We start from the raw sequence: 18,490 nt of genomic DNA, 5'->3' as shown, positions 1-18,490 counted from the left end.
TTTCAACACTAAAATGAATATGCAAGTAGAGATAATTTGAAAAATGAGAATGGTAAAGTAGGGGCAGCAGTCAGTTTTACCTTTCTAATAATACTGCAAACCTCTGTTCTCTATACTTTCTCTTTTCTTAAAATAGTTTTAAACTTTTAAAATCACACTGTTGAACATACTGCATGTCTTCATTTTGTGCCCTGCTTTATTCTCTAACAAAAATAGTTCCTATGCCCTTGTAAATTTATTTTTTTTCTTTTTTTTTTAATTCATTTTTATTGTAAACAAATGGGATACATCTTGTTTCTCTGTACATGAAGTAGAGGCATACTGTTTTTGTAATCATACATTTACCTAGGGTAATAGTTTTTGATTCATTCTGTTATTTCCCCCCCCACCCCTCTTATTCCTCTATACAGTACCTCCTTCCTCCATTCTTGCCCCCCTCCCACACCCCAAACTTATTTTTTAGAAGTTGCATACTATTCCTGTGGGTGGATTATTATAATTAACTTAATCATTCCCCTACTGGGCTATTTAGTTTGTTTTCAGTCACTTGAAATGGCAGTTAATTACTGACAAGCTGTTCTGAAGGGCAGTAAATTTAAAGCTATTTTAGAAAATACATTCTCATTTTAGGCTTTTCCATTCTCAGTCCTTTTTCTTTTGAGACAGTGCCTTGTTAAGTTGCTGAAGCTGACCTTCTACTTGGATCCTCCTGTCTCAGTCTTCTGAGTCACTGGGAATACAGGCATGCACCAACATGCCCAGCTAGGCTATTCTATTCTTTCTGTCCTCAAAGTCTCTGTCAAGCAACAGCAATGTTTGTGATATATGGTTATCAATATGAGCCAAGTTATTATTAGTTCTAGAATCTGGTTTCAAGATCAAGAAAAAGTCATTTGATGAAATAAAGTAAGAAAATTTAAAACTAGATGATTATTGTATACATTGCTGGCATAACCAGAGGAGTTTCTTGTTGCCCACAGATGCCCAATATCATAGAATAAAGTCTATCTACTCAAAACATCCATTTGACTTGGCGATTGGGCACATTGCAAAACATACATTTTAAACAGCAAAATAAACACTGACAATTTATAGGGCAGGATGTCCCAATTTCATGAATTTTTAGGATTAAGCTAAGCTTCACAGGAATTTCGCATTGGCAGGGACTGCTTCAAAATTATCTTCCAGTTCTCTAGATCAGGGATCAGGTGATCAATAAATATTTATTTATAGGTTTCGAGAGCCACATAGTTTTCTGCTGCATATTTTGTTTTCTTTTGATTTTTGTCTGGTTTTATTTTGTTTCCCAACCGCTTACAAAATGTTAACACTGTTCAGTGCTCATGGCACCTTCTGTAGTTTACCCTTCTCAGGATGGGTCACTCACCCTTCTCTCAGGTTCCCAGAGTTCTTCCATGGTCACATTTGAGAAGCCCTTAATTGGCTGTTTCCCCAGTCCGTTCGTGGCATTTAAGTCTATCCTCTGACAGTGGAGCAGACTAGAACATAATGAGAGGAAGAAATTTGCACCTGTTTCATAGCCTGTCTCTAGTAACTATGTGCCAACAGAACTCTATTTTAAGAGTTAATAGGGGGAAAAATAAGGGAAACTAAAGTCCCAGATTTTCCTCCTCATCCCCAGGAGGCTGTGCTCTAAGGTGTAGATATTATTGAAGAGTTAATGGTGCATCATCTGTATGATACTTGGAGTAGAGCCCTGAAAATCCTCACACCCTTTTCTTCACTTCATACATCCAGCGTACCAAATCCCAATCATTCTGTCTTGTTTCACTTTCAAAACTCAATTCAGATGTGCCTATTATTATACTTCTAATTAACTGGGACTTTGGTTATTACTTCCCCTTATTCCCAGCAACTCTGGACTTTTTACTGCTATTGACTTTTTATTGCTATTGACTTTTATCTCAAAAATTTTCTTGATGTCTTTGCCTTCAATTGGTCCCTAAGTTCCTTGTGCCCATTCACCCTCATCATGTTATGTGGCCTGCTTATCTTATAATCTGTTACTCGTTAAAATGCTAGGAACGTGGGACATACTTTACAAACATCAGTCCTGTTGGGTCTCCTCATCAAGGACTGAGCCTTTGCGGTGTACGATTTGAAGTCTCTTAGGCCAGACTGTAGCATTCCCATTTTATTAATAAAGGTCAAAGCCAAATTTGTCAAAAACAAATCCAGTGAACCTTCTTGTAGACTTTTACAATGAAAATTGTTTGGGAAAGCACCTCTTTTAGAACCTCGTCTATTCCACACGTAGAATTTTCTTAGGAATCTTTTTTTCTGAAATTGAAAATCTGTATTCCAAGCCCTTCTGTCTAAAACATCAGTTATCTAATCAAGGAGAATCTTCTCCATCATGTGTTTTACTGTAAATATTCTTATGTGGTGTAATCCCAGATACTAGGAAGGGGAAACTCAAGTGGTGGGGAGCAGGTGATAGAAATTCTTCTTTGTCGCTGATTAGTGATCAGCCGTATGCCCAGAAGCAAAACAGTTGAGTTAGATAATCTTTGCAGTTCTCTTTCCTATAACTGTAATTTTTATTCTTCCATCTATAAATGTTTAATCTTCCATTTTCACCTTACCAAGATGTTTTTGTGCCTCGGATATTCTACAGTGATGAATTCCTGGGATGTGACTTTCATAAAAATGATGACTTGTGCTGTGAATATTGAAAGCTTTCATCCAGACAGTCTGAGGCCACCTCAGGTGCATGTTTAGCAGTATATGTGAACTAACATCCAAACTGTTAGATTTTTTTCTGTTTAACATTTTTCTTCCTTAGCTATATACAATTAAATTAAAGATAATGAAGAAAGGGCAAAATGGTTAAGACAGTAAGGGCATGTTGATATCAATGTCAGTTCAGCAAAGTTTGTTTTCCAAAAGGCAGGGATGAAAACGAAATGATGTGCCCCATTTGTGTGCAAAAGAATCAAAACACAGTCAGTAAAAAATAAAAAAAATTTAAAAATAATTTTTAAAAAGGCAGGAATGGAAAGCAGACTTCCTTTGCTTTCTTTGTAGGTGACCCCCTCCATTTTCCCAAAATGGACCCTCTTCATGTAAGTCCTGCCTTGTTTGCTAAGTTCTTTCCCCTCTCTGAATAATTTATTAATATCTGTATTCCTTGATTTAAATTTTGAAGTGTTAGCTTTGTTCTTTGATAGATGAAGGAAGGTAGCTTCTGTCAGGTCGCCCCCATTTTGATCAAATACACATATGTACATAATATTGACTGTGATAATCATTTATATAAATATATTGGTGTGATTCTGTAAATACTGCTCCCTACAAAACTGTTCAGTAGGGTGAGCAGCCACAGAGGGTATATAACCTTTTCAGTCCCTGGCTTAGAGGAGAATGACACAAACATCAGTATCCAAGGGACTCTCCTCACAAAGTTCAGCAGTTTCACTCACTCCAGCACATACTTGTCTGGGAATACGTGAAGAGACATACCTTTTCTCTTACATTGCTTTTTGTTTGCTTAGACTAACTTCTGAAAAAATACTTTGTTAACATGGTGTCTCTACCTGGTAAACTTTCTAATTTTTTTAAAAATTCTTCATTTGATTTTCATTTTTAGTAGATAATATTGTTGGGTCTAAAGTTCTAGAATTAAAGTCATATTCCCTTAGGAAGTATTACTTCATTTTCTGTATTTATGATATTTTCTGGAAGACTTCACATCTGCTAGATTAGATTCTTAGAAGTAGATTTTTTTTACTTTTCTTTCTGGAAGGTTTTAAGCTTGTGTGTGTGTGTGTGTGTGTGTGTTTCAGTTCTGGAGTGTGTGTGTGTGTGTGTGTGTGTGCGTGTGTGTTTTAAATTTACTATGCACAGCAATTGTTGGAAGTTTTAATCTGAAAACTTCTCTTTCACTTTGGAAAAGTCCTGTGGTTTGACTTTTCCCTCCCCTCCGTTGTCCTTCTTCTTCCCCTGCAGGATTTGTTGTTTTGGGGACCTTTTACCCTTCATACCATCAATACTCTTAACCTGATTAATAATTTCATCTCTTAGTCTTAATGCTGTACACTTTGAGAGACACTCTTACATTTTATTTTCTAGATCACTAGCTTGATTTTTAGTACTGTATCATTCTGTTATTTAATGTATTTATCAATTTTTTAATTTAGCAATCAAATTTAATTATCAGGAGCCCTTTTGTTGCTGTTTTCTTATTATTCCTTTAAAAATATTGGCTTGTTCTGGTTTGTTGATGTGGTATTTTCTTTAATTGCTCCAAAAACATTAGTTAGAAGCATTTTTTTTCTTGTGTTCTCTAAGCTGTCTCTATGTTCTCCAGGATTACTTCTGGTTTCTGACTTCTGTCTTTCTCTTTTAAGAGCTGGTATGACTTCTCCCCAAACTTGCACAGGCCTTTTCCCTTTGGTAGGAGGACTAAGACTGTACAAGGCTGGGTGGCAGCAGAGAAGCAGGCTGGACCCCTCACATGTTAGAGCAAGAGCGTTACAAAGGCAGTGGAGGACAGTGTCCTTCTAGGACACACCTCCTTTCCATTGCTTTCTGTCTGATTTGGAGCCCAGATTGACCACAGACACAGGAGTTTGCATCAGGTCGCAATCAGTGTTGTCCTGAGAGTACTTCTTGAGAGCTCTGGCTACACTGTGCCAAGGATTGCCTCTGCGATATCTCACACACACACACACACCCCTTTGTGCTTTGGTGTTTGCCCAGCACAGACTTCTCCAGATCATTGTAGTCATTGTCTCAGGCTTTTAGTTTCTGTGGGAGTTCCTTGGGAAGGATTACTCTTTGTTGTTTTGGGCCATGATTTCCTCTGCTGTTTTTTCTACCAGTCCAGTTGTATTTGCTTTATATATTCTAGGCATTTCTTTCCTTCCTTCCTTCCTTCCTTCCTTCGGGAGGGTACCAAGGATTGAACTCAGGGGCACTCGGCCACTGAGCCACATTCCCAGCCCTATTTTATTTAGAAGCAGGGTCTCACTGAGTTGCTGAGGCTAGCTTTGAACCCAAGATCCTCCTGCTTCAGCCTCCCAAGCTGCTGGGATTACCAGTGTGCCACTGCACCCAGCTATTCCAGGCATTTCTTAAAATTTTATCGCTGGATCCCTTTCCTAGGTTTAGCACGAAGATTTTTTCCCCTCCCACTTCAGTGGCACTTGGATAAGAGAAGAGATGGATGCATGTGCTTACACTGCCATCTTGAACCAGTATGGTCACAAATATTAAACACGAATTAAGAATTTGAAAGCCTCAGCTTTGGGCTTGTGCTTATTTCGGTGTTTGGCATAGAAATCGCTGAGTGAAGCCATGTTAGATAACTGCATCTCACCTATCCTACCTGAACTGGAACTGCCAACTGCTTTTTTCTTTGTACATCAAAATTTCATAACACAGAGTGTATCATCAAAGATCATTATCCACTAAATCAAGAAATTTGCTCAGAGGCTACCTTTTAGGCCTGAAAGAACTTAAGCAGAAGGAATCTTTCCCCATTTTAAACAGCAGCAGTAACAGCAGCAGCAGTTGTGGTAGCAACTCTGATAGTCTTAAAAAAAAATTCCCTATAAGTTTTTTTTGGGTAGACCAGATTTCCTCTTGACTCATGTAAACTGATTGCTGCCACCATTTCCTTGTTGGCCGTGTGTTGCTTTTGTTCCCTGCAGCCTCCTATTTGCTTGTGCCCCTGGCATGTAGAAATAATATGGTTCTGTCACTTAATTGTCATTGAGCCGTGGGAAGCAATACAGCTTTTCAGAGCCCGCTGCTGTGGGCTTTCCTAACTGTTCTCTTAGGGAACACTGAAAGGGCAAAGAACTTTAAGATCTTTGTCTCAAATGCTTGCTTAGTCTGTAATGGTCTAATTGGGGTGTACAGATAATGTCCTTATGTGAGCTCCTGGAAGAATGAGACTATTGTTAACTCTACCTGTTGTAGATTTTATCTTGAGCTTTGAAATGTCTCTCACATTGGTTTTCACTTGAACCCCAAACAGAAGTATAGGTGGGGGGAGATTTTTCTTTTCCTTTTCCTTTTTTTTTAAAACTCTTTAGCTTGCTTTTTTCCTTCTTAAAATTGTAGCTTTTAAATAAAAATTAACCCTAGTGAATAGGAATGCTGAGTTATGCTATTATCTATACAGTTCAAATTTTTTTCTTTTTCTAAGCAACAGCATTAGAAATAGTTTTTATCCTTTGTCTTCAATGTAATGAAAATGTAGTGGCTTCTGAAACTGGGTGCTCTAATCTTGCATGTGATTTGTGTGTTTGTATCCTCTGCAAAGTCAGTATTAACTGATATTTATATCGCAGAATGCTGATTGTCCTGAAATTTGCAATCTGCAGACACATATTTACAAACACTTCTGGGAAAGTGCCTTTAAAACTCTATGGAATTCAGTGAGTCCGTTTAGAAACCTTATGTGAATTTTAAACTCTATAATGCTTTTAACCTTTGTAGTAGTAACTAATATTTAAAAAAAAAATCATCTTGACAAGTGAAGCAAATTTGGTAACAAAGCAGAATTTTTTGTTTTATTACAGAGTATTATGGCCCAAGGCCATAATATAAAAAGTTATAATGTAATAGGAAGTGATATTTGAATTCCTAAAGCTATGTTCCTCCTAAAGGGTTTCACATCATAAAATTTAACTCTGAAAGGAGGCATTAACTATTAAGAGACTTTAGAAGTTAAATTATCATTCATCTACTCTTTGTCCAAACATGACTAAGAAAATAGTTTAACTTCTTGCACACTTTAGGATTTATCAAAACACTAAAAGACTTTTGAATGTCGGATAGTAAAATTTTTATACTGTTTTTAAAACTGGTAAATAATAGAGTAGGAATAGGATTTACTCAAACCATATTACTAGCAGGATGTTACCTAAGGCATGACACATTGGTCATTTATTTACAAACACAACTCATCTGTCCTTATGACACAGATTGTGTTAGTAACCTGATATATGTCATGTACTAGTCTGTTTGATTTTTAAAAATAATTTTCTGTGAATTATTTTGCTTTTAAAGTTAATTAGCAGACTTTGTACTTGTTACTTTCATACCTTAAATGAAATTTCCTAAACTCTTCAGTGAATCTAATTCAGTGTTTGGGCAAGAAGCCACTGAGCCTTAGTGATATGGTATTGAGTTAAAAGTTCATAAAATAAAAATAATATTTATGATTTTTATGACACAAATACTGTTTAAGAGAAAATTTTAATAAATTAGAAATGTCATTTTGAGATTTTTAAATATCTGACTTTTGCTAGTGATGAAAACTTATAAGAGCAGTTTAATGTGGAGAAGTGATTTGTTGATCATGTTACATGTTTTCTCTACCTGCATTTATATGTATGTTTTTAGATGTTGTTTTTATGTATATGAAACTTAGATGCAAGCTTACCTGATTTCCAGTTTGTGATTTGAGGAATTGTGATCATTTTGATATTTTAAATATAAACACTAAAACCTGAAGTATAATTATTATTTCATTGCAACTTGCTTTTTATTCATCTATATGCAGATATTTTAATGTTACTATTATAATCATTTGAAAGTAAAATTCACACATTTATAGAAATTGAGTCATCATTTCTCATTTTCAAATTTCTTACATTGTTAATTTCACACTACTGAATTTCACAATGACATCAGAGCTTTTTAGTCAAATAGAAGCCTTTTAAACTCAAGAGCAGGAACAGCATTTTGATGACTAAGTTACTGGCCCTCGGTCTTTTCTATTCAGTTAAATACAAGAGGAACAAGTTTTTAATTTGCTCTCTCCAGTAATAGGAATATATAGCTTGGATTTTGTGCTTAGATATAACTTACGGTCCACTGAAGAGCAGCTTTACTGGATGCTACATTATTTCTGAGAAGTCTGGAATTATCTATCAGGTTATCAATAAAATCTGGAGTCGGTGGGACTCATAGTATCTGACACACCTGGGCAGAAAGTCTGAGGAGGTGAAATGATCAGGTCCTATAACTCACATTGTACACTGGTGGGTGTTAAAACCACAGATCCACAGATGCTGATGCTTGAGCATATTCCCCATTCAGTGTCCCAGAAATGTAATTTGTGAAGCAGACCGTGGTTAGTGCATTCGTCTTCTCAAAACTGAGGAGTTAGGCAGAACCCGATTATATAGGGCCTTTTGTTGTTGTTGTTCTCTTTTACCATATCAAAGATTTTAGTCCATATCACATGAGCAGGGAGACCTCTTGAAGCAAAGGGATTAAGTGCAGGGTACTAGGGTGCCAGTTTCTCAGAGGTCCTTATTGTGGAGTGGAAGATCATGCATTGTGGTTTAGACTCTTTTGTTTAAGAGTCTATGAACAGTTTTTTGCTTATGTGGAACCTGAGCTTAAAGGAGAGTTCAGATCTAGAACATATGAACTTAATTAGAATGGATTTCCTAGGAAAAGAATTTAGATCCAAGAGAAGTAGAATATGCTATAAAGAGGAACAAGTAACTGAATTTATATAGTGCATATCTAAAAGGATGGAATAAATCTAGCCCGTAATTTAGCTCTCTTCCTTCTCTTACCATATTTTACTCTAAGCAAAAAAAAAATTGTTAAAGAGATATCTATGGAACAGGATTATTTCTTGAATCCAGATCAGTGAAATGTCACTGGACTTTTTGAAAATGACTTTGTGATAAAGAATGTAATATTTTTAGTTCAGGGAATGTTGCCTACATTATATATCAAACTTAGACTATTTGTGTTATCATTAGAATCATATTTGTCCTATAAAATTATAAATTTTCTTATAAATTCCATGAAATCTTTTGTATGCAAAGCAACCTTCTACTGCCTCAATATCTTCTTTGCTTGAGCATCTTATATAATTTCTGAAATTTAACATGTTCAACTCCAACTTTGGCTTAAACCTTTTCTCAAATCTTTTTCCATCAAGTCAGAAAGCTCAGAGCCCCTTTATTCTCACTTTTTCCTCATCTCCACATCTGATCCACAGCCAAGGATCAATTCTTCTAAAAGTTTCTCTGTTCTGTCTAGGTCACTATCTACACTGCCATCATTCTGCTGCAAGCTGTCACTGACATCTCTTACCTGAATTATCATGGTGTTTTCCTCACTTTTCTCTCTGGTTTCCTTCTTGCTGCCCCCTCTCTGAGCCATTATTCATATGGCTATTTAGGTATTTCCTGAAAGGAAAGTGAATCAGTTTGCTCCCTTGCTGAAAACCTTTACATGATTTCCTTTGGTATTTAAATTAAATTCATATTCTTTCCTGGTTTACAAAGTCAGCATATGCAGATCCCAGTCAACCCTGCCCTTTACTGTGCTGTTCCCTGCTCTGGATGACCCTGTCCCGACACTTCCTGTGCTAATTCTGCTTCTTCATATGCAAAGCCTGAGGCAAAAATGACCATGAATTAAAATTGCTTAACTTCAAAATCATGAGACTCGGCTTGATAAAGATTTTGGACAAGAGGATCTGTCCACAGAACCAAACAATTCAAAGATTTTTCATCAAATGAGACAGCTTTGCAAGAAGCAAACCTCTATACTACAAGTTGCCAACTCATTTAGATTTCTAGACCAATTTCAAAAGTACTTATAATGCCATTGGCTCTGCTCAGCAAGAGATTCCTTAGGGCTCAGTGACTGCAGCATACAGGGTACCCTGTGCCTGGTTCCTCTTGGGCAGAATGCATCATAGAATAACTGTTTCAACACCAGTTAAAGATGGCCCCATATCTCAGCTTTCCCACTTGGTGGTCAAACTTGGGCACCATATTGCTTCTCTTGGAGCCAGTCTCCAATTTGGTGAACTGTGGTGAAGATTAAATGATGTATGATTTTAAGGCACCTAGCACAAAACAAAGGCCTGCAAATGACTCTAATTATTATCTACTTACAGTATTTATCCTTAGGATAAAATTATTAAAGTAGCCAATTTTAAAACTGATTTACATCAGTTTGGAAACTTGGTAGTGTGATACATGCAAACTTTGGCAAGGAAAGAATTAATACACTGACTAGAATTTCTCCATTAGCCTCTCTTGTGAAAGTAGCAAGAGAAAAATGGTTCTGTGTCTAAAGCAAAGATGAATGTTATAGAGAATATAGTTTCTTTTGGTCTTTATTTGATCTTTTTATTCTCTCTGAAGACATAGTCTGAAAGAATGGAAACTTCAAAAGCAGAATAGAAGCACTATCATTGACACATGGAGACCTTTGTGGCTTTATGTTTACCCACTGATTTTTTTTTTTTAAGCCATAGATAGCAAAATATCAAGAGCGTAATTGGGAGGCATCCTTCCATGTTGAAGCCTCAAGTAAAACCTTAGGTCAATGTGACTCACACAGACAGGTGTTAGTTTGGCACATGAGGAAAAAGGCATGTATCCCTATTTCATTTCTGTTGTCAAACGTTGTACATTTTAATCCTGTCACAGATTCTGAATTAAAAACTTGTTATATTCATCATCATACTCAAGGAAATTTTTAGACCCTAATAGATTAAATCTAGTAGGTATGTGTCATTCCTCTCTGGCCTGGACAGAGCAATGATACACTGTCTACTTCCATAAAGAATTTATCAGCCAGGCATGGTAGCACATACCTGTAATCTCAGCAACTTGGGAGACTGAGGCAGGAATATCTCGAGTCCAAAGCCAGCCTCAGCAACTTAGCGAGGCCCTAAGCAACTCAGCAAGACACTGTCTCTAAATAAAATGTTAAAAAGGGTTGGGGATGTGGCCTAGTTGTTAAATGCCCCTGGGTTCAAGCCCAATACCAGAAAAAAAAAAAAAAAAAAAAAAGAAAGAAAGAAAAAGAATTTGTCAAAAGCACCAACCATACTGTTTGCTTTTGTTTATTAGTTTTACTTTCCTCTCCTTTTTTCCTAGGATTATGACAGTTTTTTTGAATCAAAGGAAAGCAACACTGTCTTTTCATTCTTAGGCCTGAAACCACGATTGGCATCAAAGGTAGGTTAATTTTTTCTTCTTTTTGCTTTAAAATTCATCCTTTTCGTTCTCAGGGATAGAGGTTGAAAGTGTTAAAGAGATGCACAGGTAGTCCCTATGCATAATTCTAGATTATCCAGTTCTAAGACACACAAAGAAGCCTAGTTTTTTTCTTTCCAATTTTCAGTCATTGCCATAAATTGGAATGCTGATTTATTTATAATTTAGACTCCTTTCTTCCAGGAAGAATTTAAGGTAGCACAAGGTAGTAGCTGCTTTCTATTTTAAATTGCAAATTTATATCGTAGTTCACCCTCTGCATTGGTGGGTTGAAATGTGGATCAAGAATATTTGAAAAGAAAATTGCCTTTGCATTGAACACGCACCGCTATTTCTTCTTGTCATTATTTCCTAAATAACATAGTATAATACCTGTTTATCTCATGTTGGATATTATAAGTGATCTAGAGCTGATCTGAAGTATATAGGTAGATTGGCCTACATTGTGTGCAAATATTTTCTCTAAGGAACTTGAGCATCTGCAGATCCAAAGGGGGTCCCAAAACCAAACACCCACAGATATTGAGGGACAACTCTACTTTAAATTTTTTGAGACAGCAAAATTAAAGCCATATTTGAAAAGTCTTTTGCACATTTAACTTATTTACAGTGAAGAAAGGGTGCTCTATAATAAGTGGTCAGCCTTGGGAAATATATTCTTAACCCAATCAAAATATTTTTAAAGACTCTTTAGTAAGTCATATGTCTTTTGGAAAACATAAAGGACCCCAATTGTCTTATGTTTAGACCTAAAAATGATACATGTTTTCACATTGGATTTGATAAATTACTTTCAAAATTAAAAAGGTATTTATTAAGTCAGATAATATTTTGATTGATTTTTATAAAAAATACTTTTTTCTGATTATAAAAATAGCCTAGACTCATTTAGAAAATTTGGAAACATGAAGAAAGTATAAAGTAAAACATAAAAATCACTACCCCAAGCCATCCACATTGATATTTTTGTGGGTTTCCTTGTAATCTTTATATACAGAAGTTGAGGTTTTGACTGTATTTACAAATAAAATTTGAAAATGTGTGTGTGTGTGTGTGTGTGTGTGTTTTAAAAAAAAATAATAATTGAAATGGAAGTACATTACTGGGAATTCTATTGTCTATAAGTAATAGGTCTTTTGAGACTACCCAGGATCTATCCCATCTCTGAAACACCTGTGGGAGGAAGGCAGCGGCCATCAGTAATGTAAATTATACACTAGCACCTGCAGTGCATAGCCAGTGTGAAATCTTGCTTTGTTTTTACATCAGCAAGTCAACAGATGGTTGTGGGTGGTTTCCATGCACATGTTTTAAGCAGAGGCAAAACCGACACATAAAGTATTTACAGGTTCTTAAAAAGTATTTTTATGAAGATATAACATTTGAATACTTGTTAGGAAAATTAGAGTATTTTTATAACATGTTTCATCCCAACATATTAAACAATATAGATTTATCTTCAAAAAACTAGAAAAACGAGAGTAGGGATAATCTAATGAATGTATAAACCCAGTGGACACCATTGTCTATGTAAAAGCCTTTTAAAAAATTCTGTGTGCTTGCCATCTTTGTTATCATTTTCCCCAAAGATGTAGATTCCTTAGGCACTCTGCAGACTGACTTTTTTACTCTTTAAGCCATTTAGGCCTGGGGGTATACAGCTCAGTGGTAGAGTACTTACGTAGCCTGCATGAAGCCTTGGGTTCCATGCCCATCCCCTTTGCCCCCCAAAAGAGTAGCAAAACAAAATTTATTCTCTCTAGAACGTCTCAAAAAAATCTATTATCTGTAAAATACACATTCTAACATGGCTTTTGGCCATGATGTTAAAGTTGGTGTTCATGCCATTGCAGTTGACTTGATTTCAGTACACCAGTCCAAAAATAGTAAGGGCTTTGGGCAACTCCACCCATTCAGCCAATCATTTGGAGCACTTGGGATCAGAGCAGATGTCCATAGTGCAGTGTCTGTGTTGCTTGCTGTCACAAACATTCTGGAGCTTAGCGTTAGTAGCAGCTCAGACTTGATCTTTATATGGCAGGAGTGAAATGATAGGAGCAAAATGTAGACTTTCCCCCCATTTTAGTCACTTGCTTTCCACTTTGGAAAACATTGATTATATGGTCTTCAGATTAAGGCTCTGACAGTGTGTTACAGAGTTGATATACTGAAGGATGAAGCCCCATTTTTCATCTCCTTTCTTACTTCTACTGCAGTACACACACGTGGAAAGACAGGAAAGCCAACAAGGAAACATAAGGAGGCTGTTAGCATCTGTAATTGCTCCACATGTGGGAAAAGAGCGTTCGTGGGCCCCACAGGCACAGGTGCAGTGTAGATTCCGAGTGAGCCGCTCTCAAAGGCAAGCAGAGCAGAGGAAAGTTGGAAATCATCAAATGGTGGCCCACAGGCCACGTGAGCTCTGGATATGTTATTTGTCCAGTGCAGAATTTTTGAAAGTAAAAAGTAAATGGGTTAATATTTATTTAATTTTTAAATTTTTTAAATTTGTTCTTATTAGTCATACATGATAGTAGAATGTATGTTGACATATTATACACATATGGAGTGCGACTTCTCATTCTTCTGGTTGTACATGATATAGAATTCATTGGTCATGTAATTGTGTAAGCTGCTAATATTTAAAATACAGATTTTTATCTTTCTTGAAGTTGAAAGATATAGAAATCAGGGTGAGGGAGCACTCTTCCCTGTGAGTGGCTGGAGCCAGCAGTGGCCGGCCCACCATGGTACCTGTGTGACCTCAGGAAACGGAGGCCTTCTGACTAATAACTTTCAGTTGAAACTCATCAAGTTTGTTATTTTAATAGACCCTAAGCAGAGCCTGTTATGGAAGTTTCCGCTTCCTGATCTCTGCCATTCAGGGGTGATATTTAGAATATGTAACAGCAGGGAAAAGCTGCCAGAGCTGGAGGCCATGGAGGTCTCCTGTGCCAGGCGACAGCTGTTTAGCAGTTGGATCATGGGAGAGAGGTGGAGTGGCACTTGGGTGATTGGAGCAGCAACTATTTACCAGCAGTTACGGCCATACTAGTGCTGCTCTTCACATAGGGTCATCATAAACCAGGGCCTCTGCATGCCCCCTGGGTGAGATAATGCCCACCCACCTGTGAACTAGAAGAAAGGTACCTTTAAGAGGAGACTCAGTGGGATGTTGCTTTCTATTTTTGGTATTTGACAGGTTGACTGAGTGTGATTTAAATCTGGGCTCTGATTCCAAAACCCAGGATTTGCTCTTATCAATCACTTGGGGGTAATGTATTGTGACTTCCAACATCTCTATTCCTGACATTAAAAAAAAAACAAAAACAAAAAACCAACCAAAAACAGATTTTCTTCTCAATATAATGCAGTACCGTAACTGGTTTTTTTTGTGTGTGTGTGTGTGTGTTTTTTTTTTTTTTTTTTTTTGGTTTGTTTTTTAACAGGCAGAACCTTAGAGAGGCAGAGTGGAAGATGACGGAGATGCATTTTGGAGCACCCCTTGGTACTCAGCGCACACCTGCTTACCTAATGCATCACTGTGACAAAAGCCACATGCATCAGTAACTTTGCTTGCCATGGAAAGGGTGTTTTTGGAAGATGTGGGTATAATGGGGATTGCATGATTGCTTTAAACCAAATCAGGATGGTGGTGGATTTTTTTCTTCCCAATTTGCCTGCAGTTGCCTCACTTACCTGAAAGTACTGTCTCCTGTTACGGGTGTGCTTCCTTAATAAACAGTTGACAAGTGGGTGGCACCATTAGAGAGAAATGTTGGGTCTGCCCTAGGATATAATAGATGCCAGTATTGCATAAACCTGCTTCTCTTTAAGCTGCCTGGATTGCATCCTTGAAATTAGCCTGCCAGGCTGTTAGAGTCTTTGAATCGGAAAGGAAAAAGCAATGCTGATTGACAAAAGGCATTGAAGGTTTTTGCTACAGAATCATAAACATCACTATTCCAGTTCTTTGTAATAACACCTGTTGAAAATGTTAGATGTTCTAGACTCCTTTTTATAATGGAAACTCTTAACCCTCACAAATCCTCTAAGCTCCTGCAGATATTTCCAGAAATTACTGGTGCAATGTTGCATGATCACAACCAAGTTACAGGGATGAAGATAATTACTATTTTGGAAAATATATGCTTCTTTATCTCTTGCAAGGGGAAAGTTTCACCTAAATGCACAAGACTGCTTGAAAGATATATTTTAAGAAGTGCACTAATTAGTCAGTCAATTTATAGGAAAATTGTCTGATTAGTATCTGAAGGCATTTTCAGCTCTAGCAATTTATATATACATAAGTGCACATATATTTTTAAATTCAGCTCCCCAACAGCTGCTTATTCTATTTTGTGAAAGGATTATATTTTTTTGAGAAGGAAGATCTCAATTAGATATATTTTGTGGACCCTTGATGAGGCATATTAAAAGATACCAATATTGCTGTAGAATTAATTTTTTTCCCATATTACTTTTCATCATTCTAGTTTTTTCATGTTTCTAGCCACTGCACAGCCTCAGACTTTTCAGAGTAAAACTAATACACATTCTTATTCCATATATGAGCACAAGTGAGTTTCAGAGCAACATATATGAGAAAGGGGCTGTCTAAAGAGAAATTCTGAGTTGTACTTGGCAAACAGATCTCCTACTGGAGTGGATGCTGATAAACACTGAACATGTTACTTCATTAAAACAGAGGTGACTTTTCTGTATCCTTATATATCTTAAAAGTTTTGAATTGCCAAACATGGGAACAGCCTTGAATGTGATAAACTCGGAGAGGGTTGACTAAAATACTCATCCTAAAGCTGGTCCTTTCATTATGATTCTGAGAAGGAAATTTATAAGAAATTGAAGCAGCAAATGAATTGAAGCTCCACACACCCTGTCCCCATATCTTGCTAAATGTGGACTATTTTAAAGCACTTTTTGAATGCTGAAGCTGAAATTCCAGCCTGAGATTTGCAGTCCAGGACTACAGTCGAAGGAAAGCATGACAGAGTTCTTGACTGGAAGATATATGATCTGCAACTTTCTCTCCAAGGAAAACTGTTGTCAAATCATGGGTATTACTGGTTAGTTGATATTAAACAAGATCCAGGTCATTTTCCACTTGATATATCCCAGGGACTATCTAGGAATGTTTATTCCTAACTGAATATTGTGTTTAAGTTTGTTAGTATGTGAGTTTTCTGCTAAGACTTAGTTTTTTATGTTGTTGTTTTGTTTTGTATGAACCCAGGGGCGCTTTACCACTCAGCTGCTTATCTCCCCATCCCCTCTGTCTTATATTATTTTGAGAAAATGTCTTGCTAAATTGCTCAGGCTGGCTTTGAACTTTCCATCCTCATGCCTCAGCCTCCTGAGACACTGGGATTACAGGCATGCACCACCATGCCCAGGTAGAATTTCTTTTTTAAGATAACAGCAAATTTTTAAGTTGTTATGTTGTGATTATCCAGCTTATATTTAGTCTATTCTTTCAAGTGAGTGCTGAGAACCAACTTAGTAAGGTTGAGGCTTTGCAAATTCTAGGGTTGTAGTATTAATACTATGCTTGCTAACCAGGGAAAGCCATCCAAATTTTTCTGATAACTTTCAAATTAACTCTGATATACTTAGTGTGATTATATTAAACATAGTGCTAAATTACTAACAGGTACAAATCATCTTTTTATGATGATTTGGGGCGGGGGTGTCAGTATAGAAGCACAATGCATGGCATCTACCCTAGTATCCAGGATCCACAGAGTACTGAAGTATTGTCCTCCAGCACCACTGTTTACAGAGAATATAGTGTTCTTAATTATACTCTTACCAGCTGAATTCCAAGCATAAAGAAATGATGTTCTTATTTCCTTTAATTAGCTGCCTTTAGATTTTGATAATCCTAGTCTTTAAAACCTAGGAAAGAAGTGGATTTGCAGGCATAGATTTAATATCAAGAAGGGTGTTTCAAGGCAGAAATTTAATTACCTGTAATAGGCTTCTTGTACTGCTAAAATCAATATGCCATTTTAAAATTACATAAACTATAGAGTGCCAACTTGCAAGGTGTATGCAGACCAGAAGAAAATTTAATTGGGGAAATACTTGTTTTTCCAAATTTTGGTGTTTTATTAAAATCAAAGAAGAGAAAAGGAAGGTATTTTGCCCTCAGACTCTAATATATTTGAAATTTTTTTCTGTTTTATAGATTAATTTGACACACATAGATGTTTTTGTAGTACATGAATTTAATAATGAACTGAACTTATTTTTATCTTTTATTATTGAAAGGTACCAAAGGTTCTTTCTGTTTTGTTTTATTATCTGATTTTATTGTGGGACTTTGCTTTTTCTAGACATACTTTTCATTTAACAGCTTTTCTTAAGTGTCAGGATCCACTTCAGTGTACTTAATTATTGTGTTTAGATTTCCGTTTGTATGTGTTTGTCTCTCAAGGCATTGATATTTATATTCAGCATTAAAGAAAAATAAATTCCAGAAAACAAGCATTTTGAAGATGGAGTCTTCTTGTTTCTTCCCATTTCTCATACTTTCTAATTTTAGTTCTGGGTTTAACTGAATCCTTTCTGTTTAGTTAGTAAGATTTGTTTCTACTCCCCTCCAAGAACCTGTGCATGAAAGCTGCAGATTGGGTTGTAAAAAAAGAAACAATGCAGATAGGTCATGTGATCATTTGAGGAGTCATGCAGATTGCCCTGCCTGAGTATGTTGGGAGGGGTACACAGGATCATCTCAGACAGTAATCAGGGCCAAGGACAGAGTTAATCACTTGGCCATGGCCTTGGTTAGTTCCATATGTGGTCTCAAATGAAGCCACAGCTAATGGACATGGCCCCTATTGGTTGCAGAATACAAGGACAGGGTAGCCACTACTTCTGCCAGGGTCCCTTTGAGGCAGCCAGCCAGAAAAAAGAAGAAGAAAAGCAGAAGAAAACACCGCGAATGCAGTAGCTGAGGTTGCTCTCATCACTAAACTATGTCAAACCTTAAACACCAGGAGAGAGGGAGGGAAGAGGGAGGGACCAAAGGGAACAAGCTGTAAGTTTGCAGAAATGTGCTAAATCATGAAACTAAAAAGCAAAGTGACCACTACCTGCTTGTGGTCCAGATCTGCAGTTTTCCTACTTCTAGAAATGCAATTGGCTGTCCTTTTGTCAGCATATATTGAGCCCTTAAAATGTGATGGGTTTCGTCTAAGCAGGACAGTAGTCTCCACCCTCAAAGATGAGGCAGAAATAAAAACAGCAGTTACATCTGGTGGTAAATGATAGAGTTGAGTAAGTTCTTAGCACTCTAGGCCATCTGTGGTTCATCTGAAAAATTACATGTAATCCTTTTCTTTGTTAAAACCATCCCAACTTTTAAAATTTCATACTTGCAGTGGAATGCACACAGACGCCTACATACACATATATTAAAGATAAAGCATAATAATAATAATAAATCCCTG

General features: G+C 36.7%; 1 protein-coding gene across 1 annotated transcript in view; it reads left to right on the top strand.

The window, feature by feature from the left end:
- The window catches only part of SH3BGRL2 (SH3 domain binding glutamate rich protein like 2), a 68,725-nt gene extending 51,199 nt beyond the window's left edge, over positions 1–17,526 (top strand). Inside the window, exons 3-4 of the mRNA XM_079146340.1 lie at positions 10,899–10,979; positions 14,468–17,526. Of these exons, the coding sequence (XP_079002466.1) occupies positions 10,899–10,979; positions 14,468–14,479 (93 nt within the window). The 3' untranslated portion in view covers positions 14,480–17,526. The remainder of the gene's footprint in view (positions 1–10,898; positions 10,980–14,467) is intronic.
- The last annotated feature ends 964 nt before the right edge of the window (positions 17,527–18,490 follow it).

This window comes from Sciurus vulgaris (assembly GCF_902686455.1).
Source record: "Sciurus vulgaris genome assembly, chromosome: 7".
Lineage (NCBI taxonomy): Eukaryota > Metazoa > Chordata > Mammalia > Rodentia > Sciuridae > Sciurus > Sciurus vulgaris.
This window is presented reverse-complemented; position numbering and strand designations above follow the sequence as displayed.